Source organism: Ooceraea biroi, chromosome 6 (assembly GCF_003672135.1).
Source record: "Ooceraea biroi isolate clonal line C1 chromosome 6, Obir_v5.4, whole genome shotgun sequence".
NCBI classification, from domain to species: domain Eukaryota; kingdom Metazoa; phylum Arthropoda; class Insecta; order Hymenoptera; family Formicidae; genus Ooceraea; species Ooceraea biroi.
In genome coordinates this window covers 5221685-5244032 of record NC_039511.1, presented here as the reverse complement: position 1 = coordinate 5244032, position 22348 = coordinate 5221685, and the positions used below count along the sequence as shown (strand labels likewise).

Genomic DNA, 22348 nt, shown 5'->3' with positions numbered 1-22348 from the left:
ATATTTGAAAATCCAGGCGAAATGCAGATTTCTCAACATATCAGGCTATTAAGTTACATTATACAAACTAATGCTAAAATGTAATAATGGAACTGCAATAATAAAAACTTTAAAATGCCAAACAGCAGTCTATTAATGCCAAATGGAATTTAGTACAGCTATCATAGTTAGAATCTTTAGAGGCGAGAGAAAAGCAACGTTACACGATGAATGAATTTCTTATGGATATACCGGAAATTTCTCGATGGAAACAGAGCCACTCAATAGTAAACTCAGCTTCCCTGACGACTGAAAAAGAGAGCCAAAAGTGGCAGTTGGACTAGTATTGGAGATTTCGATGCCCGAGTACATTCGACAATGAATCTTTGGTGCCAGGCGTTGGAGTCGCCCGCTTCTTGTAACAAACTTACATTGATCCTCTTTTGACTAAACTATTGACTAAATTTTAAGCTATTTTTGCATGAATGTTAACGATAAGCTACGTTTATTGCTTATTTATTTATATAAGAGATAGAGATCAAGAAATAATTATGAAACGAGAAAAAATATATATCGACATATAAATATCGATAGTAAATTTACTAAGAAAACTCATTGGAATAGTAATTTTCATAATCACGCACGAACAAAGAATAAAATGTGAAATATATTTAAATATAACAAACTTACGAAAGATCTTTTCACTTTATTAAAAACATGTAAGATAGTACATATATGTTTCTTTTATGAAAATTTATTATAAATAATTTACCATTCTAGACTTTGCCTAGATTTTTTTAACATTTAATAAATGCAGACATTTCTATAGCACACAAAGTTAGTATTATGACTGGTTACCAAATACACATCGTTGAACAAGCATTTATTTCAAAGAATCTTGTTTGAACGTGTTATAAATAATCCGTGCAGCTAAAAATCATCTTGGTTTATGGTTAATCCGGCAGTATTTTTTCTCTCTGATATATTGCGCTTCGGCAGTGCACACAATGCGGCTGCACCGAGCTGCAACCCCGCGAAATGGATGCATATACCCTCGCGCTTGATTATTCACAGTTATTCCAATGGGTTTTGGCTTTCAATCTGGCTCTCGAAATTCTATTTTTTATGCATCGCTGCCTGTCTATCGCACTTTTATGGAAAATTTACGATAACATGTCAAAAAGGTGATCTCTAATTTCTAACAAATATAAACATAACGAGATAGAATCGTTTTACATTTAATATCGATATTATTTCATAAATTTTCGAAAAGTAATTTTAGAAAGTTTTTACGTTTTATTCAACAGAATCCACTTGTTAGTACAAAATAAAGCGATATTAATTTACACATAAGATCTCAAGAATCTTGAAATCCTTGAACTCTTTCTGGTCATAATGCCACATACTTTTTAACTGTTACGTATAAGAGTTGCAGACAAGTCCCATAAAATATAGCGCAACACGCAACTCGAAAAGTGAGAAGAAATTCCACTTATTTGCAATTCGAATACAACTTATTGCCGAAGGGGAACAATGGCCTTGCGCGAGAGGCGGAAAAAAACTAGCTGCAAGACCTTGGGAAAAGAACTCGTTAGAAAGAGCCTCTTGTTCGTCACCTGTACACGGTCATCGAGTTCTCGCGGGACGGGAAGAGAAAGCCCGTCGGGCAAGATTGGCCGACATGCGCCGCCGGGTTGCTTTCTTTGTGACATAAATTCGACAAGTCCAAATAATACCCGAATAAAAGGTTTGTTTTCTATTGCTGAACTGGCTGCACTAGTTCAAAAAGTGTACACTGAAACGTTTTCTATTGCAGAACTGGTGTCATTACTTCTGTTCGTTATTGCAGTGCAGCCAAACTCAGTGCAACAATTCACTGAACTGGTTGCACTGGGTTTGAAGTCAGTGCAGGAGTTCAAGAACTGAAAATTGAGAGTATCGGCGGTTAATTCAAAATGTGAGTTGCATTTTAATAACAAGTTTAACAGTAAATATGGAAATAGACATACAAAATACTTTAAGATATGTTAATACATAACATAAAAATTTGAAATACGAGTAAAAATCGTCACTATTTCTTTGTAATATAAAATTTTTAAGGTTAGAAAATGTCATGCTGACTTATATAAAATAACAATACTACACATATTTTTAGTTATCACGAGAAGATCTTAATAAAAGCAATGTCAAGCATACAAGAAATGGCAAATTTAAGAACGGACGCAGTGGGAAACATTTTAGTCGACGAAAATGGATTTGCCACATGTATTTCTGAAGGTATTCAGATTATTCTATCTAATCCTGGTATTAATAGTTGTATAATCCAAGACAATAATCTAAGAATAAATCTGTACTTATGTGTAAATCTATGGCCGGTATTCATAGTCGAATCTTATATTTAAGACCGTCTTAAGTTTATCTGAAGATGCTGTATGATCATTTCATTGGCTATGGAGTATCTGAAGATACACTTAAGGGGGGAGCCTGCTTTAGAACGTTGAAAATAAGGTATAATTTTACGAATTTTTGTGGAGAAACTATACAGCGGATCATTATAAAACTTTGATGCATTTATTAGTACATGTTTAAAGATAAAAAAAATTATTTTTTGATTTGAATATATCGCCTGTAGAGGTCGTCCTGGAGGCATCTTAGTGCAGCCGGCATTGTAAATTGGTGAGCATTCTCCTGCCTCCAAATTTCATCCAAACTGAAAAATTGAAATATTTTTTTGTTATTTATGAATTCCCATCGTCGATGAACCTTTAATATTCATAAAAACATTAAGTTAAACAATTATTTTTGCATGAAAAAGTTCAAAAACTTTGCCTAAAAATCGTACTTTTGTGTTCTAAGCTCCACCATTTTGACACTTTTCAACTTTTTTCTTCTCTCTTTGGTTCATCGACGATGGGAATTCATAAATAACGAGAACATATTTCAATTTTTCAGTTTAGACGAAATTTGGAGGCAGGAGAATGCTCACCAATTTGCAATGCCGGCGACGCGGCTGCACTAAGATTTCTCCAGGACGACCTCTACAAGCGATATATTCAAATCAAAAAATAATTTTTTTTATCTTTAAACATGTACTAATAAATGCATCAAAGTTTTATAATGATCCGCTGTATAGTTTTTCCAAAAACAATTCGTAAAATATACCTTATTTTCAGCGTTCTAAAGCAGGCTCCCCCCTTAAGACGGTCTTAAATATAAGATTCGACTATGAATACCGGCCTATGATTAATTATAATATCAATCAAGGATTACAGATTATGTACAACTATGTGAATATTAGCTTACATTTGCATATAAATGACATATATTTACACGTCACCTTTAATCAGGTTTAATAACATCTGTAGTTCTAAGACTGACCAATTACAGCTACTCTTTTGAAGAATGGAGTTATTAATGGAGATGTTATTAAACTCGATTAAAGGTGACGTGTAAACGTAATCAACAGCACAATATTAAAATTAATAAAATATCATACATTTTCAGGAGGGCTACAATTTCAAATTGCATACAATGAAATTGATTTTACGTGTGACACTATTCACTGCTTTTTTGATAACAAAGAATTAATAATACCCTTACATAAGAATGTACAAGGAAATGTTAACATATTAGAAAATGAAAATAACGTGGTAAGCTCTGAAAAGAGTACAAATAAAAGTGAACCTGAAAAGTTACATGAAGGATCTTTCTCTTGGACAGATGCAAGCATAAAATTGTTCTTATGTTTATATAAAGATAAAAAAGATCTTGTTTCACTGAGAAAAATAAAAACAAAAAAAATTCTATGGCAAAAAATTTCTGAGGAAATGAAAATAAACGGATATAATGTGTCTTGCATACAAGTGGAAAACAAATTTAAGTCGTTAGAACGATCATTCAAGAACATTGTAACACATAATAAAAAAACTGGTAGAAATAAAATAAGTTGTCCCTATGAGAGGTAAGTGTTTATTAATGTACAAATTTACAAAGAATTAATACATAATATAAAATGCATTTATTTTTAGAGAGTTGACAGAATTACTTGGGGAAAAACATAATATTGAGCCTTTAATGTTATTGGGAAATAAAGGTATAATTGCAAAACAAGGTGCAGCAACCACATCTTCGTAAGTTTGCTATTTCATTTAAATAAGGAGAACTAATTTTTCTAAGATATTAGCATATATCTCATTAATCATAATATTATATAATGTAAATAAATCAATATATGTTTTGCTTTGCTAATGATATAATATATGTAAAAATCTATACAACATTTTCCATATGAGATAGCTTTATTCACTTTTTCAAATGTTACAGTTCTGAAGTGCATTCAGATATAGAAAATAATTATAATAGTTTAAATAGAAAAATAACAACTGAGATACCTGTAAACGATAATGCAACATTGCAATTTGAATCTAATGCATCGATGGATAATATATCGTTGGATAATGCATCGATGGATGTTGCAAGCAGTGTAAGTGACACTACCGATACTTGCAAAGTAAGTGGAAAATGATACAGGTTTAGATATACTATTATTCTATATACTTTGTGTGGTCAAATTATTTATTTATTGTAATATTTTCTTATGACAAAGTAATAACAATTTATATTCATTTAAAATAGGCAATAAGTAAGAGAAAAATGGGTACAACGGCACGAATGTTGCATATGTGTCAAGATAGCTTGAAAACCTAACGAAGGACATACATGAAGACAATTATAAAAAATGTGAGATGCTACGAGAAACATTGGACGAATACAAGCAAATGAGAAAGTCATGGGAAGACTCCCTACAAAAAACACATGAGCAATTGATAATTGCAAATAAGTTAAGAGAGGAGAGGAATCAACTGTTGCGGGAATTCTTGCAAACAAAGTGTAGAGTAAAAAGGCATAAGGTTATATGTATACTTGCAACTGCAAGACTGAATTTTTTTATTTTTTGTTGTACAAAAAATCATACTTTAAATACTTTGTACCCAAAGATATAATGCATGTTTGTAGGAAAAAGGAAGAAAGAATATTACGTTTTGTTTTGTATTAAAAAACATCTATTTCATTGTTGACATTATTGATAGACATTTCGTTTATGTATCTAAAGCATATTTATTATTAAATATTTATTGACGTGTATTCTACTACATATGTTAAAATTATTCACACAATAAAAATTACAGTAACACATTAGCATTCTTAATATATTCTTCAATGATTTAATAGATCACATAATTGATTCCGTTTATCTATGCCTGTTTCTTGTACTCTTGGTACTTCGTTAATATGTTCAATATGTTGTTGCTTTTGTGCATCAAAATCTGCTTCTTCATAGTTTATAGGAGCTTCAAACACTTGTAAATCTTGTACATTGGCCATATTGTGTAACACACACATGCATGTATTACACGTACCATTCGTGGAATGTTCCTTAATTTAAAATGATAAAATTGACGAAATCGCTGTTTCAAGCATCCAAACGCGTTTTCAACAACTCGGCACGAACTTAATTTTTGGTTAAATCTTCTTTGAGCTCGTGTTAAATGTCCATTATCCTTAAATGGGACGATCAATTAGGATAAACAAGGATACGCACTATCCCCCAACAAGAAGTAATTATCTATATAATAATATTGATATTTAATTAAATATGTTTTTAGCTTATATGATTTATCTGTTTAACTATTTATCATTTCTAACTAACCTCCACAAACTGCATATAAATCATTAAATATTGTAGAATTTTTAAAAACTCTAGCATCATGTACCGAATCGGGGTAACCAATAAATACATCGATAAACTTTAAATGTTGGTTAACTATTCCTTGTAGGTGTATGGAAAAATATTGCTTCCGATTTATATAAGAATCAGCATCTAGCACTGGTTTATCGATCCTTATATGGCTACCATCTATAGCACCTAAAGAAGTATAAGAATAATAGTAATAACGACTACAATAGTTTTAACAAAATATGAATATAAATTTTAATACATTACCAATTATACCAGGAAATCCTTTCTCTCGAAAGTAATTTGAGGTCTCTTCTTTCTCTACTGCTGTTAGATATCTTATAAACTGTGGTGCCAAGGACATAATAAACTCTGTCACTCTTGTGATGATATAGTATAAAGTACTTAATGCAATCCCAAATCGGTCTGCTACATCTCTGTACGATCCAGTTTCGTGCCCAACAAACCACAAATAACATAAAATGTGTTTTTCGGCTGATACTTTCACATTTTCTACACGATCTAAAGAATTACACATACAAACTATATTTATAATAAAAAATGTATATTAAAAAATTTCTACTTGCTGATTCATATTGTTATAGTTCATATTGTTATTAATACTTTGTTGACCAGCAATTTTAAGCGAAAACTATCACATGTAAAAGCTATTTTTCCGCAATTAAATAAAAATAAAAACATCTATCTAAACTTTGAAAACACTAGTTAACTAGTTACCAGTAAATAATGATTGGGCATGAAAATACGAGTTTATTTGTGATTGTCAACAAAATGTTAATTTGGAGTTTTTTTCGTTAATATATACTTACCCTCTATAGAAGTAAATATAATGGATGTTCTAAATTTATTGATTAATTCATACACTATTAGTCTTGAAAGTCGAAAATGCATAATAAAATCTTTGTCGTCATAATTATAAACAATGTTCTCTATATAATTTTGTACTTTTATGTGCTGCAATCTTTGCACAAGTCCAAACAATGGATGAAACACTCGTAATTCATTATGTTCTGAAATGAAAGTACATAGGTTATATTTTACATATATTGTAACTTTAATAACAAAACTAAATTTATATATAATATTTTTTACCATTGTTATCGTTAACTAACATTAGTGGATCTAATGGTGGTCTTATATCTTCATCTTCATCTGAAGAATCCAATAATTCTAGAATAACCGAATCACTGTAACGCGCCATGTTGTTCGTACACTAAACCGTTCTTTATTGCTAAATTACACTCTTACACTCATCAGTTCTCACAGGAACTGGTTCAGTTCTAGTGCAGCACCAGTTCTGCAATAGAAAACAAACCTTATATGTCACGAGTAAACAAATACCGGTGAAAGCGAGTAAGAGCAGGGAGTACCGCGGCGTCGTTGGCACTCGCCGGTTTTTCTGAAAAAAAAAAGAGAAACCGAAATCACGCGATTTATTCGAAGCCGAGAACAATGGCCGGCGCGCCGGTCCGCTGATCTAAATAGCAACGCGAATTCAAGTACCGCGAGCAAACGCGGAAACCGCCGAACAAGACGGTGATGGGACCGGATCACCGGAAACGTGGGAGGGACGACGGAGGAGAAACGTGAGCGCGAAAAGAGGGTTGGGAGGGATGGAGAAACGACAGTGTCGGTGCCGGTTGGCACTGCCGTTGCCGTTGCTGCTGCCGCTGCCGCTGCTCTACCGGCTTAATCGCATTCAAACGCCCGTGAGCACGTCGCGTCGGGGCCTCCCCCACGTCGAACACGTGTTTCTCTGATTTCATCCGGTGTTACCCCCGCCCACCTACAACCCCGCTATCCTCCCACCGCTTCTGGTCTGTGCGTGTGCACGCTTCGCGGAAACGCATCGGATGCATTTCTCGCCGCTCGTTTGTATCGCGCCGCACACGGCAGGTAGAGAGAGATAGAGAGAATCCTGTTCTGGACCGTTGGATACCTACTACTTGCTTGCGCTTACCAAAGGGTATCCAATCGTGGCATCTCCCGGCATCGCTCGCGCCCAGCAACTGCCAGCAACTCATGCTGCGTTTATCACGACGGATTTTCCGTTTCCTCTTTTTTCCCTTCGGATCCTTTTTCTTTCCGTGCGACCGTTCCGCATTTTGAAACGAAAGATCGCCGTTCGTGCTGATACGCCGCGATTATCGCACTATCGATGTCGTCGTCACTGTAATCGGTACAGCCGAGCTGGCTGCGCGTGGTTACCTAACCGGAAATAAATCCGCACATACCGGCTCGATGAAACACGGCGGGATGATATAATAATCGATTCTAAGCGACGCAGCACGCTGTAACAGCCGGTAAATAACTCGCCGCGCGCGCGATGAGCGCCGATTCAATAATCCCTCCGTAATTAGATTACGTGGTAAACGGAGATTCTCGCGAGGCCTGATAACAGAGTTCCAACGGGCGAAATTATGAAAAGTAACGTCGGACCGAATGGCGACGGGGCAAGAGGGGACGCGCTCTTTCTCTCTCTCTCTCTCTCTCTCTCTTTTGCATGTGTAATTATGACGCGACCAATCCCCGAAGTGCTTCGGCGGAGTTTCGCTTATGCATTAGCGGACTAACTTATGCACGAGGACGCAGTCGTAATCGGGCGAGATTACGTCTCGTCTGGCCACGATAACACGACTTTCCTGGCCGACCCAATCAGTTGAGAGAGCATTCGCGCTAAAATCTGCATAACCGAGGTCCTATGCGGATAAACACCCCCGTGTCCAGCGCAGGCGAGAGTTTCGAAGCCGCGTGATCTAAGTGCAGGTCCTCGGAGTCTACTGCAGTTACTTGGGTATTCCGAAACTTTGATAAGAAGGGAGATACGAAAGTCTATTGCCAGCGGAGCTAATACGGCTCATCTAAGTACGCGTTTGCACAAGTGGCGAAAGAAATTTGGGGGAAGCTCTAAAACGTACCTTAAACGGAATACGTGATACGCAATTATTGAATGGTTGAACCTTTAAAGTCATTTCAACTTTGGATTTCGGCGCGATGTCTTAATTAAACAGTATCCGACACTTGATTTAAGAGTATCGGAATAGTTCTGAAGAACCGGAGTTCTCGTCATTGTGCATGGCAAGACTACGATTTCCGGAGCGCCAAGTTTTGACCGTGGATTCTTCATCTACAGATCATTATAAACAAAACTTAAAGAGTGATAAATGTGGCTATCTGGTTTAGTTTAGGAGATATGGAGGTTTTTAGTCGGAATTTGAGAAATCGACAAAAACGCTTTTTTGCTAGTTCCAGACTATAAAAGGTTTTAGCCGTCGCTCATTGTTTATTAAAAAGTTATTAACGAAAGAAGTTTCGAAAATATAGTAGTTATTTTGAATATTGAAAGACATAAACGACGAATATGAACGAAGGAAGGAAAGTCATTTAACCTAACCTAACCTTACCTAACCTAATCTGGTTAGGTTATATTTTCCGAAAGTGGAGCCCCGGACTTATACGCTCGTTTGCCGATGCCTCTCCCCTCGCCGGGATCCGTACCATGAACCAGGTAATCAAAATCTGTACGGTGAAATCTGTTCCACCGGCTCCGGCGAGGGAGAGGAGTAAAGCCCCTTCCTCCCTTTCTCCCGCGAAGCGGGCTGAAAACGATCGTATGTGTCCGGGGTTCCAGTTTCGGAAAATATAACCTAACTCAAACTTATTTCTGATTTAATGCTAAAATTCCATCAAATATACTCTTTCGTAAACGTGTATGGTATCGTAAAATTATGCTCTAGTCATTAAACTTTTTTGTTAATAATTTTGTAACAAACAACGAGCGACAGGTGAAACCTAGTGCGGGTTATTCAGAAAGGTGACCTTGTAATATATGTCAAACTCAAGTCCTTGCTTCGCGTGGACAGTTGAAAAGTCGTGCAAAATCGTTAATTTCTTTTTTTTAATAACTTTTTAATAAACAACGAGCAACGGTTAAAACTGTTTGAAGATCATTCAGGAGGACCTCTATAATATATGTCAAGGTCAAGGTCATCGGGACAGACTCCGTTATTGTCAATATTTACCCTATATTGTTCTGAATAACGCGAAAATAGTCTGCAACTGGCAAAAAAGCGTTTTTGTCGATTTCTCAAATTCCAACTAAAAACCTCCATACCTCCTAAATTAAACCAGATAGCCATTTTCACCACTCTTTAAGTTTTGTTTGTAATGACCTGTAGATGAAGAATCCACGGTCAAAACTTGGTGCTCCGGAAATCGTAGTATCCCCTTGTGCATCTCTTACAAATGCCACTCGTTCAAATATTAATCAACTTCTTGCCTCGACTGAGGATAATAAATCTGAGGAATGATAAATCGTAATTACTGACTCCAGTCACAAATACCAACTTGTTTATTAGTTAAATATCATTAAGCGAGTATTTGCATCTTCAATCCTAGTATTTTGCAATTGAATATACTTGTTTTTCTCCAGTTTTATATTTACGATAATATGTATCTTCTTTTTATAAATTCGTCAGTTACTCGTAACTCTTCATTTTTCTTTTTTCCCGTAACCCTCCATTATTCGTTTACATTTTCACTCTCGTTCGAATGCGCGAACATAAACGCACTCTCGCAAGTGCAGTCGGGTGCGAGACGACGATAGCATGAGCAGATTAGGATGGTATATTGAACGAATTGTTGTTCGGGAATATCGAATATGCGATGGTTGCACTTTTCCACAGCGGGTAGTTATTATTTCGTTACATTGCACGCACGATGCGCGCCATACACCAGAAGGATTATTTTATCGCGCACTTCCGCTCCGTTGCACTAGTCTGTGTTCGATATAGACGTGTGCGAGAGGCACGAGGTATTAATTTTTTCGACGTTCTATAATAATAATTGATTACATACTCGTACGAGAAAAGTAATCCATCGATACTTGAACGTCATACTGCAAAAAAGTAGATTCAAAAATATTAATGGAAATGCTATCAACGAGATTAGATTTTTAAACTTTAAAATTTAATGTATCATTGTCTTTCTTGTTTTAAATACATTTTTTATCTTGTCCGTATATAGTATATATGATGTATGCAAAAGATACATATTCCTTTTAATTCTTCTCGTAAAAATTAATGTTTGATTTTTATTTTTGGAAACAAAAAACTCATAATTTTTCAGAATAACTTTCGATAACATTTCTGTTCTCGATTCAACTATCTCACAGGGCGCGATAGCAGTATCGATTTCTGCAACAACGCGGCCTGTCATGGATCTGATAACTTTTATTACTCGTACTCTCCTTGTTTCTCACGAATCTGCCATCAAATTACTTGTATTAGGGGTGTGATTTAGTTTTGAGGGTTTTTTTGCTCAAAAACGCATGTATTTAAATATGATAATGAATGAATACCTTAATCAAACTATTTTCCTTCGTTTTCTATAACTTTTTCCCATCTTTCTGGCAAGAGATGGATTCCACTACGATAAAATGACTCTTCTTTTCAGTTGATCCATTCGTCGACGAATTTTCGCACTTCTTCGAAATTATGAAAGTGTGTATCCTCTAAAGCGTGTTGCATCGACCGGAACAAATAATAATCGCATGGAGCAATGTCCGGAGAATACGCGGGGTGCGGTAAGACTTCCCATTCAAGCTCTAATAGTGTTTCTTTCACTGATAACGCAACGTCAGGTCGAGCGTTGTCACGAAGAAGAATCACTTTCCGTCGTTTACTTGCAATTGGTGGTCGTTTTTGGTCCAATGCTTGCTTCAACTTGTACAATTGGTGTCGATAACGATTAGCCGTGACAGTCTCATGCGGATTTAACAGCTCATAGTACACTATCCCACCAAATACAGAGCATTACTTTTCAACCGTGAATATTGCGTCTCGGAGTGGATGTTGATGGTTAGCCTGGATCCACCCATGATTTTCTGCGTTTCGGATTATCAAAATAGATCCACTTTTCATCCCCAGTAACAATTCGAGACAAAAGACTCTTCTTTTTTTGCCTGGCGATCAACGAAATGCAAATGTTCAACCGGTTCGCAATGGCACTTTCCGATAATTCATGTCGAACCCATTTCCCTTCTTTCTGAATTTTTCCCATTTCATGTAAATGTTTCGTAACTGTTGTACGATCAACATTTAATGCTCTGGCAAGTTCTGAAGTGGATTCTGTTGGATTTTCGTCCAATAATGCTTGGAAATCTGCATTTTCAAGCTTTCTTGGTTGTCCCGAGCGTTCTTTGTCCTTCACATCAGTATCACCATTTTTAAAGCGTCTAAACCAATATTCACACGTCTTAATTGATGGGACAGAATCACCATAAGTTTCCACAAGAATTCTATAACCGTCAGCCGCAGTTTTCTTTTGATTAAAAAACAAAAGCAACGCATGTCGAAAATGCTGTTTCGGAAGTTGCATTTTTACGATGATATAAACACGACTGTTATTGCATCTATTGCTATAATGCTACTAAATGTCATGGATAATGTCAACACTGTAAGAAACAACAGTTATCGGAAACAGCTATTGGAACAAACTGACGCTACAGCCATCTGTTGCAAAACCCTCAAAACTAAATCACACTCCTAATAATTTTAACGATCTGCTCGGATATTTTGTCGAAGTTTAAGCAAAAATCCTCGTAGAACGTGTTCTATGTTCGACACTTGGCAACCATTACGAACACTCGCGTCCGAGGGATTTGTTTGAGGTGCAGTTTCGAGTTTCAAGCACAAAAAATTGTTTGGAAAAAAGAGGAGTATGTAGTTTTTCCCAGGCGAGTGGAGAGTCATAAATATAATGCCGAGTATTTTTCCCTTCCCCATACATATTATATGCTTTCATCACATTGCGAGCACTCAGCCGCGTGTCGATGGAAAACATAAATCCATATTCAGCCAGATTACACGCACGACTCTCGTTTATACATTTGCGACTAGGAGAGGAGAGGTATAATTCCGCGTATTCCATCCTGTCTTCTCTCTACATTAGATCTCCTCTTTTTTTCATTTTTAATCCTACGGTTCGTAATGTATTTATGCACGAATGAAAAACTAACGACAAAAAGTGAATCGCGTTCTAACAAAAGACGGAAAAGCTCGTTTCGCTCTTCTTTCTTCTACTCTAGGATTTAATCTTCTCAAAGGACGTGCAATCACGATCCGATAGCAATGGCTTGTGTTGCCTCGTAAATTTGAATTCTTTACCAAATACTTGTTACGACAAAAATCCGTCGATCCTGGAATTCATTGAACCGTCGCTTATTGAACAATTCAATGTTTATCTGTGCGTTATTGCGCTTGTGCAAATATTTGCACGAATTCCCTCGAAAATAGAGCACTGCCTAACAAAGTTCTATATGTCAAATCACGCACCATGATTTCCAAAATGCAGCTTTCAGCATTGTTCTTTTTTAGTACGTTAGTCTTATTTAGTCTTCATTTCGTCAGCATTTCGCTGGCGTATTTCCCTGCTCCACGTTTCACAATTCAGATTCCATTCTACATTCACACGTATTGCAGTCCAATTTCAAAACAGCATATTTGCTGCGTGTATTATTCTGTCCAATGAAAAAAATTGCTTGCAATGTTGGACAAAGATATTGTTTCTCCGCTTCTTTTGATGTATTTTACGTTTGAACAGAATACTATGGCAAACGTGAGACAATAATTCTGCAAATATTTTACAATTTTGTTAAATAGAACGATCAACATAATATTTAAAAAAAAATTGTATTTATTATCTGATATTACAGTAACACATAGTTATCGTCGAAGAACATACATATATTCTCGTAGTCGCGACAGAACGTGCCTAGTCCCACGAGAAAATACGAAACAGAAAGCGCGGGGAGTTAATCGGCCCGGCGACTATAAATTACAATGAAATGTGGGATTGAAAATTACAGTGGCGGTGACGGAGAGGACGGAGATCGTGCACATATACGCACGGCTACAGGTCCGTCTCGTGCGCGTACGTGTGTACGTATGTCCGGTTTCAATTGCACGAATCGTGTGTTGAATGAAGCGATAGCGAACAAGCACCCGCGGGCGAGGGGAGTGATTCGGAATTAAAAAGGAAATACAATAAGCGCGACGCACAGCAATGTCGCTACATGAACGCATTGTTGTATGGACATCTCTTAGAATACAAATATACGAGCGCACGGAGGAAAGCGGGAAAGAGAAGGTTGGGCAAGAGGGGAAGAGAGAACGGAGCATGGGGCAATTCTTATTCCTGCATCCCATGTCGCGCTACACATCTTCTCGAATTTCAAGCGACGATGCGACGGAGAACGCGCACAAAAGATACGAAGTGTCGGCCATTGTCGATGCACATCGATGCATTGCCGACAATATTGTTAGAAATTCCCCGATTGACGGTGGTTCCCGCAACATCGCGCGCAACATCTTTACGTATAAAATAAAATATATAAGTAAAATATTTTTATTTCGTTCTTCGACGCAAATTTAGACTTGACCGCATTCAAAATACATTCACAATTTTTTGTCAACAGTCTTCTCGTGGAATCTTACGAAACAGGATACAGAAAACATCACTGAGAGAGAAAGAGAGAGAGATAGAGAGATGCGAATATTTTTTGCATTCAAATGTTCATCACGTTTATATTTCGCTGACAACTCGACCGCAAGTTGGGAAGTTCATCCTGTGGGATATCGGAAGAGCTTCAGGGTACAAGTGGAAGCGTTTCTCCCCGTTGCGTGCGAAGGGGCGTACAAGCCGGAACGGCCGAAGGGTGACGAACGGCTAATTAGAGGGTGCCGAGTAAGGTTGCGAGATACACGGAGATGGTTTGGCCGAGCGGCGCGGGTGGCTGGCCGCGGGGTTGGTCGCGATTATCGTCGGATAAACGTGGCATTTGTAAATCATACACCCCTCTCTCACGTCGAACTGACTCGAATGCGAGAGAAAACTCATGATTTTAACACCATCGTCCTCTTTTCACGACGGGGTCGACGACATTATCGGAAGAAGGAGAGTTACGACTCATCACCCTGGATTCGAGAAAATGAGATTTCAGAAACATCGAGCCACGTAGCCGAGAGTCGTGAGTTTCAATTCCCCAGATTATTCTTTCTTTTCTTTTCTTTACCGCGGATTACTTTCCAGTCTTTCCTTTCGTACTCGGAATGACTTTTCCATCGCGTCTCTCCTTCACATTCGCGAGCGGAAAAGATCGTGCCTCAAGTATCGGCTCTCCTCGAAGCGTGTATCACGCGCCTATCTTCGCGACTCTTTTCGAGTCGGTGAAAAATCGCGCTGTATAATCTCTGTACAATAAACAGAACTATCTTTACGCATTCCTTTTGCAGAACGGGTAAGTCTACCGATTAGCGAACCCACCTCCTATCACCTTGTCCTTGACATATATTATAGAGGTCACCCTCCTGAGTGACCTTCAAAAGGTTGTAGCCGTCGGTCGTTGTTTACTAAAAAGTTATTAACAAAAGAAGTTTAATGATTTTGCACGAATTTTCAGCCGTCCACAACAAGCAAAAGGTTATATTTTCCGAAACTGGAGCCCCGGACACATACGCTCGGTTTCAGCCCGCTTCGCGGGAGGGCGGGGGGCAGGGGCTTCGCCCCCCGCCCTCCCGCGAAGCGGGCTGAAAACGAGCCGTCCGAGGCTCCAGTTTCGGAAAATATAACCTAACCAGGTTAGGTTAGGTTAGTTTAGGTTAGGTTAAAGCAGAGAATACTTTGTATTTAACTGTTTATGCTTTTGGTTAAAATGAAGAATACTTTGTACTTATATTAAAAGAAACTATTCTATATATTAACGATTCACTGCTTTAAATGACTTTCCTTCCTTCGTTCATATACATATTCGTCTTTTATATCTTTCAATATTCAAAATAACTACTATATTTGCAAACTTTCTTTTGTTAATAACTTATTCATGAACAACGATCGACGACTAAAACCTAGTGCGAGTTATTCGGGAAGGTGACCTTTGTAATATATGTCAATATTATGTTCTTGGTTCGCGTAGACAGCTGAAAATTCGTGCAAAATCATTAAACTTCTTTTGTTAATAACTTTTTAGTAAACAACGACCGACGGTTAAAACTTGCACAATGTTACTTAAAAGGGTGACCTCTATAATATATGTCAAGAACAAGGTGATAGGAGGTGGGTTCGCTAATCGGTAGATTTACCGCAAAACGCACGTTTTGCAGTCTGGTTAAAAATGGCAGTAACCACTGGCGGCAACGCCTGCCAGCTCACAGACAAATCATAGCCCTTTGCAGCTTCGAGGAATTCTTACGTGTTCCCGGGCTCCTTTGTCGCTGAATAAACACCGGGTTCGAGAAGTGTATCGCAGGAATTCCTTTCTTTCCTCTCCGGAAGAAACGAAGAGGACCGAGGTAGTGGAGGAGAAAAGGAAGAGGAACGAGTTGCCGGAGCAACGACGCCGCGGGTGCCGGCGAATCGCTATCGTCGAGTTTCGCGCCACGCGGAAACGGATATCCTCGCAAATACGCGCCTCTCTGCTCTCTCCGCCGAGATTGCTGTAAATGGCTTGTTGTCGAGGGGGAAGAAACGAGCAAGAGGCAGCACGAACCACCGGGAGTGTTACACGGACTCGCTGTCGGAAGGACAGCAGGATTTCTCGGGAAGTTAGCCGACTGTCTTGGGTCATAAGGTCGCGCCGTCTCGGAGGGGTGACAGACGGTTAATTAGGGGCACCGCCGCATCTCGGGATGGCGAGAGGAATTCCAAGGAGATTTCGGTCAGGGTAGATGTAGGCGGCTACTCTCTCTCTTTCTCTCTGCCATGCCATCCGCCTAATGTAATCTTAATGCGAATAAATACTCTCACAGGTTCGTCGCGCGGGACGACACTGCGGCAATGCGCGTTTAACTCGCCGACACGTAACGCGAATAAATGCCGTTGGCTCCGGAAGCTGAAGCTGCTGCAGGAGCGACCGCAGGAGTCACGAAGCAATGGGGAGGCATGAGAGAACGTCGCGTATGCATAATCGTCTGCTTCCTCCCCGAAGCGGTCCTCCGCGATCCTTTCCGGAGTCCTCGAGAAACATCGTTCGCGTTTGTCAATTTACTCAGAGAACAAGATGATTTCGCAGTGCATTACGCTATTTTCGTTGCGCGCCTTGAATGTGTACCTTTTTAGGACGAGAGATAATTGTCAGTACACGACGCTGACATCCGCGTTCCGTTCTTCGCGCATCTTCGCTTCATTAAACTCGGTCTACGTCAACGGTGCATTCTAAACGTCTATTTGAGAAGGAATTCGCAGCGAACCGAGTCGTCATTTTCGCCCGTTACGTCACACACCACACATTTCAGTCGAAAGATGAACAGAGAGCGATCGAAAGGTTGAGACAACTTGCATTCTAAATCTTTGATTCGTTCAGCGCACCAAGAGTGTTTCATTCCAACATCATTAATTGATGCCTAAAGCGAGCTTACAGAATAGTCCGTACTCCTCGCTTCTTTCTCTAATCAGCGGGAGAATAACAACTCATTGTGAAGATAGATTGTTCAATTCATCAATCCCCTCGCAGCGTGTTAATAGTCGCTAATCCGCGGTAAAGCATTATCTACAGTGCCGCGCGGCTGCTGAAGTATTGGAAGGGTACATTCTCATTTTAACGACGAGAAACATTACGAAATGCATCCGCGTCAAAATGGCGTTCATTATAACGCTGTGGCCAGCGGTACTTTCTGGTCGCAACGGTACTTTCGTAGTGCACCGTACGTAGCGCGCTCGTCGCTTTTATTTTTTTTTTTCGTTGAGGAGATAACATCTAATGGAGCATATTAATAATTGCCGCGAGTTTCTAAAGCGGATTTGCGTTTCCCGAACAATTCGTTGCATGAAACGAGACAGAGGAGAATACAAAGGGGGTAAAGACCGAAAGAGAAAGCGCGATCGAATGCTCGAAATATTCAGTCGGAATATGTGCTGGGATATCGCAGGAAGCGTCAGCCAATCGTCGGTGTACCGGCACTAAACTATCCCGAAAATCCAGAAATACGAGAAAATATAATTCGTTGCCTGTCTGGCAGCGGGCTTTCTAATTTTAAATAATTTATTTCACCTACGCCGCTGGCGTATTAAAGCGATCTGGACATTTTAATCTGCTCGCTGCTGCTTTTAATAAAAATTTTCGACCGCACACGCGATAGAAGAAAAGTTTCGGGAATGCGCGCCACATCGAGATTCATGGGCAACATTACGAATCGTATTAAGGGGGGAAACCCGTCTGTAGGCCACAAAAATAGTCAATTTTTACTTTTTTTTTCTTGGAAACTATGGAAGGTGAGTGATTTTAAACTTTATGTAAATAATAGTACATGTTTTATTTATAAGTATGAATTTTTATAGTTATATACGAATGGTCATATACAAGGTGTGCAACAGTTTGCATGCAACAGTTTCCGTTTCACGGCTCCCACAATATCTCAAGACTCAATGGACTGAAACAAAAAAAAAAACAAGATAATTAATCTACAGGCTTGTCGTTATCGTGTGAACCGCGGAAATAGAAAAAACAAACGACTTTTTCAATAATTTTAAGCTGTTTAAAAATTAGGTAATTATTCATTTTAGAGGAGTCAGCTCCGATGACCTTGACCTTGACATATGTTGTCAACAGTACCCTCCTGAGTGACCTTCAAAAGGTTTTAGCCGTCGCTCGTTGTTCATTAAAAAGTTATTAACAAAAATTAAACTTAACATTAACTCGATTAAAGCAGAAAATAATTTGTATACACCTGTTTTGTGTTTTGGTTAAAATAAAGAATACCTTATACTTACTGTATTTATAAATAAACTATTCTATATATTAATAATTCACTGCTTTAAATAAATTTTGTTCGTTCATATTCAAAATAACTACTATATTTTCGAAACTTATGTGTCCTTATGTTTATAATTACCGGTTATATTTTCTGAAATTGGAGCCCTGGACATATACGCTCGGTTTTCAGCCTGCTTCGCGGGAGGGCGGGGAGGGAGGGGCTTCGCCCCTCCCCCCGTCGGGATCCGTGCCGTGTACCAAGTGATCAAAATCTGTGTGAAATTTGTTACACTGGCTCCGGCGGGGGGGGGGGGCGAAGCCCCTGCTCCCTGCCCTCCCGCGAAGCGGGCTGAAAACGATGCCGATACCATCCCACACCCCTATGTCATTCGTTCCTAGTCCCCCTGCAGTTCGTTTCTATTTTTTTCGGCGGGAGTGTAGGTGGACGGGCTTTGCCCTGCATACACATTATATTGTATAAAACAGCTTTGCTCGCTGTTTAATAAATTATATGTTTGTATAAATTAAATCATTTGTTTAATGAATAAAGCCTCGGACACATACGCTCGTTAATGTAGGCGACAGTTGAGTGCTCGTTTTCATCCCGCTTCGCGGGAGCGATATCCACATAAAATAAATAACAAACCTTTGGAGTGAAAACTATTAAACTTCTTTTGTTAATAACTTTTTAATGAACAACGAGCGATGGCTAAAACCTTTTGAAGGTCACTCAGGAGGGTCACCTGTATAATATATGTCAAGGTCAAGGTCATCGGAGCTGACTCCCCTAAAATGCATAATTACCAAAACTTATAATCGTAAAATCACCAGAAAATATCGACAGTTTTACATTAAAAATAAATAGAAAAAGTTAATATTTTATAATTTCGCTGGTTCACACGATAACGACAAGCCTGTAGATTAATTATCTTATTTTTTTTTTGTTTCAGTCCATTGAGTCTTGAGATATTATGGGAGCCGTGAAACGGAAACTGTTGCATGCAAACTGTTGCACACCTTGTATATGACCATTCGTATATAACTATAAAAATTCATACTTATAAATAAAACATGTACTATTATTTACATAAAGTTTAAAATCACTCACCTTCCATAGTTTCCAAGAAAAAAAAAGTAAAACTTGACTATTTTTGTGGCCTACAGACGGGTTTCCCCCCTTAATGTATTCCAAGCAACGCGTTTCGGCTGGCGTTTCGCGACGTGCCGAATGATTAACACGTTCACCGTCGTGGCCGTGTCGTGTCACCGGTGATCAACATGCAATAAATGTGTCCAGTCGCGTGAGCAATATTATAACGGGCAATTATCTTGCAGATAATAACTATTTAATATCAGCGAATCTTGATAATCAAGTGTGAAAAGTCAATTATAGATACTGGCAAAAGTTCATATGATATTAAAGTGAATTTAAAAAATGAGTCATTTTATTGGCGTGGGATCAAACTATTGCCCGAAAGATAGCAATATGATTATTGATATCAACAGCCAATACTTTGATTAAAATATTATCTCATTGTTATAAATTATAAAACTAGCTTTAATATCATGCAAACTTTTGCAAGTATCTCGCGCTTGACGGTAAATGCGTTAATGAACACCGTTCGATATTTTTCATCGATTAATCGTGCCCAGACGAGCGAAATTAGTGCGCGAACTCGACGTTGACGCCATAGAAAGGGCTTTATTTTCGTAACTCTGGACGTGGGAATCGATGAATCGTGGCCGCAATGAAGCCGCCGTTATCGGTCGCGCTCGCCCAGATCCGCTGTTTATCGTACATTTAACGGATAAACAATGAACTGAAGCAAATACACGGGACAGTGGGGACGCAAGGCGACAACGACGGACGGGGGTGTGATGCGCGGGGGGATTGCCAGGGAGCCGCGGGGTGCGGAAACGCCGCTAAATAGAGAGCGAAACCACGAACGAGAAGAGACAGAGCTGGCTAGCGGTATCGTCACGTCGCGAAATCGTGCTGTACAGCAAATCCCATGCATATTTATTAATTAGTCAGAATTATGGCTCGTCATGTAGCAGTTTTAACGGATCATCCGTTGCTACGCGATCGCTCGCTTCTCGCTTTTTCAGATGCGCGTGCATCCATGTGGCGTACGTATGCTGCGCGAAACCACCCTTCGGCCGGAGAGAGCGCCGGAAAAATTTATAAAAGCTCGGACGAAAGCGTTTTCCACGGAAAAAGAAGGACGCGTCGGATAAACGGCGCACTAAAAAATGGAACATCGCCGAACGATTCTAATCCTCGTGCAGCTTCGCGGAATGCACGCAGTGAAGCTACCGGTTTCAAAGGAGATCTCTCGGTATTTTTGAAAACGACGTACTATCACGGCTTTTTGGCCCACGAACTACTCCCCGGTGCTCCCCGGAGTTTCATCGAGCAGCCCATTAAAGCGCTCGCAAGGAGATTAAGATACCCAAAAGCTCCGATGAACCGCGAGGATTCCTCGCGGCACCGCAGAGTAAAGCCGGATATAAATAATTTAACCGAGCATTTATAGTAACATAAATATGTATATAGCGTTGAGAAGAACGTATACACGTTCCGGAGGAACTCTATATATACACCAGTCAGGCCCGGTACACACTAGCGGTCCGCTCACGGTCCGATCAAATATTCTTCCATTGGTTATAATGGACGTATTCACATTACGGGTAACGCTCAAGTCTCGCTCCGCTCCATTATAACAATAGAAAAATTTGATCGGACCGTGAGCGGACCGCTAGTGTGTAGCGGGCCTTATATTGTACTCTACTATCCTCGCTCGTAGAACGTGAACGTGAACAGTCTCTGTTTGAGGATCGCGGCTCACCCTTCGCGTGCAGTCAACGCGAAATAACGATGTGCTTCCTCGCGTACTTAATTTCGTGGTCAAACGCGCGCGAAACCAGGACGGATATATGTCCACGCGCGGTGCTCTCGTAACTCGCGGCCGGGTTGGCCCGGCTCGCCGGCTTCGTTTCAGTTCCGACTCTCTCGACGGACTCCGTCAGGCGAGTCTTTTAATTTCCATTTTTAATTAGTAAATCCAGCGAACCGTTTATCTCATCCCTCTCCCGTCGCTTCGTGGCCTTTTCCCGTTCGCTCGCCCTCCGGTGTTTTGACGATGTTTCCGCGAAAACGAGAGTATCGCATTCGCCAGCTCCGAAAAACATGCTGCCTGTATATCGGCGTCCGTATCATTTTATCAGAAATGAAAAAAGAGGAATAAACAAACAGCGGATAGCGCGCGGGCCCGATAAAACATGATTTTTCTGTACGATGTCTACGGTAAGCACGCTAGAAACTACCGGATTTTCGACGAATTTTTTTCCACCTGGGATTCTCATAAAACTCACCAGTTCTGGCTTAAAACGATATATTTTTTTGCAAAAATAGAACTATACACGCGCGATCGACGCAAAATGTTCCGGGAAATTGAGTATTCGAGTGCGCATACTGGATCTTCTTCAGGTATCCAACTGGGCAATCTGTTTTTTCGAATTTTTTTTCACAATTATGATTATGTACTTACCTAGAATATGATATTAGCGTCTCTTTGCTAATATATGTTCAAAATTGGTGCAGAGTATCTAAGTAATAAGTATAATAAGTACGCTAGTCAGCTCCGCTTTTGACTTTTGATCCAATCAATACAGGTATAAAAAACTCGACATACAAAAATGTTAAAACTACGTACACAATTAAACTCTTCTAATAATATATCCATGAGATTTCAGATAATTGAGTAATCGCAGCTATGAGAAGAATCGTTCTCAAAGACATTGATACGTAATATTGAAGCGCACGAATTGTTAAGCATTAAAATCTCGATGATGATTACATC

The 22348-nt window shown here is 39.2% G+C and overlaps 2 protein-coding genes and 1 long non-coding RNA gene across 6 annotated transcripts in view; 1 reads left to right on the top strand and 2 right to left on the bottom strand.

Annotated features, from left to right (window-relative positions):
* Nucleotides 1-22348, bottom strand: part of LOC105284340 (tudor domain-containing protein 1) — a 162438-nt gene that overhangs the window by 71771 nt on the left and 68319 nt on the right. The gene's annotated exons all lie outside the window — the stretch shown is intronic.
* On the top strand, nt 1697-4767 carry LOC105282040. The gene is made up of 4 exons (XR_003406659.1): nt 1697-1936; nt 2135-2256; nt 3484-3940; nt 4008-4767. It is a non-coding gene; the product is annotated as an uncharacterized LOC105282040 (long non-coding RNA).
* LOC105282045 (putative nuclease HARBI1) lies at nt 5024-22307 on the bottom strand. Of its 2 annotated transcripts, none has more exons than XM_026970371.1 (6): nt 22037-22307; nt 6830-7034; nt 6547-6747; nt 5984-6238; nt 5690-5905; nt 5024-5605 (listed from the first exon to the last, which is right to left on the bottom strand). In XM_026970371.1, exons 2-6 carry the CDS (start codon nt 6936-6938, stop codon nt 5559-5561), a joined length of 828 nt encoding a protein of 275 aa, XP_026826172.1. In that variant the 5' UTR covers nt 6939-7034; nt 22037-22307; the 3' UTR covers nt 5024-5558. The 2 variants fall into 2 exon arrangements, with proteins under 2 accessions (XP_026826172.1, XP_026826173.1); XM_026970372.1 differs by having other exon boundaries at nt 5024-5540.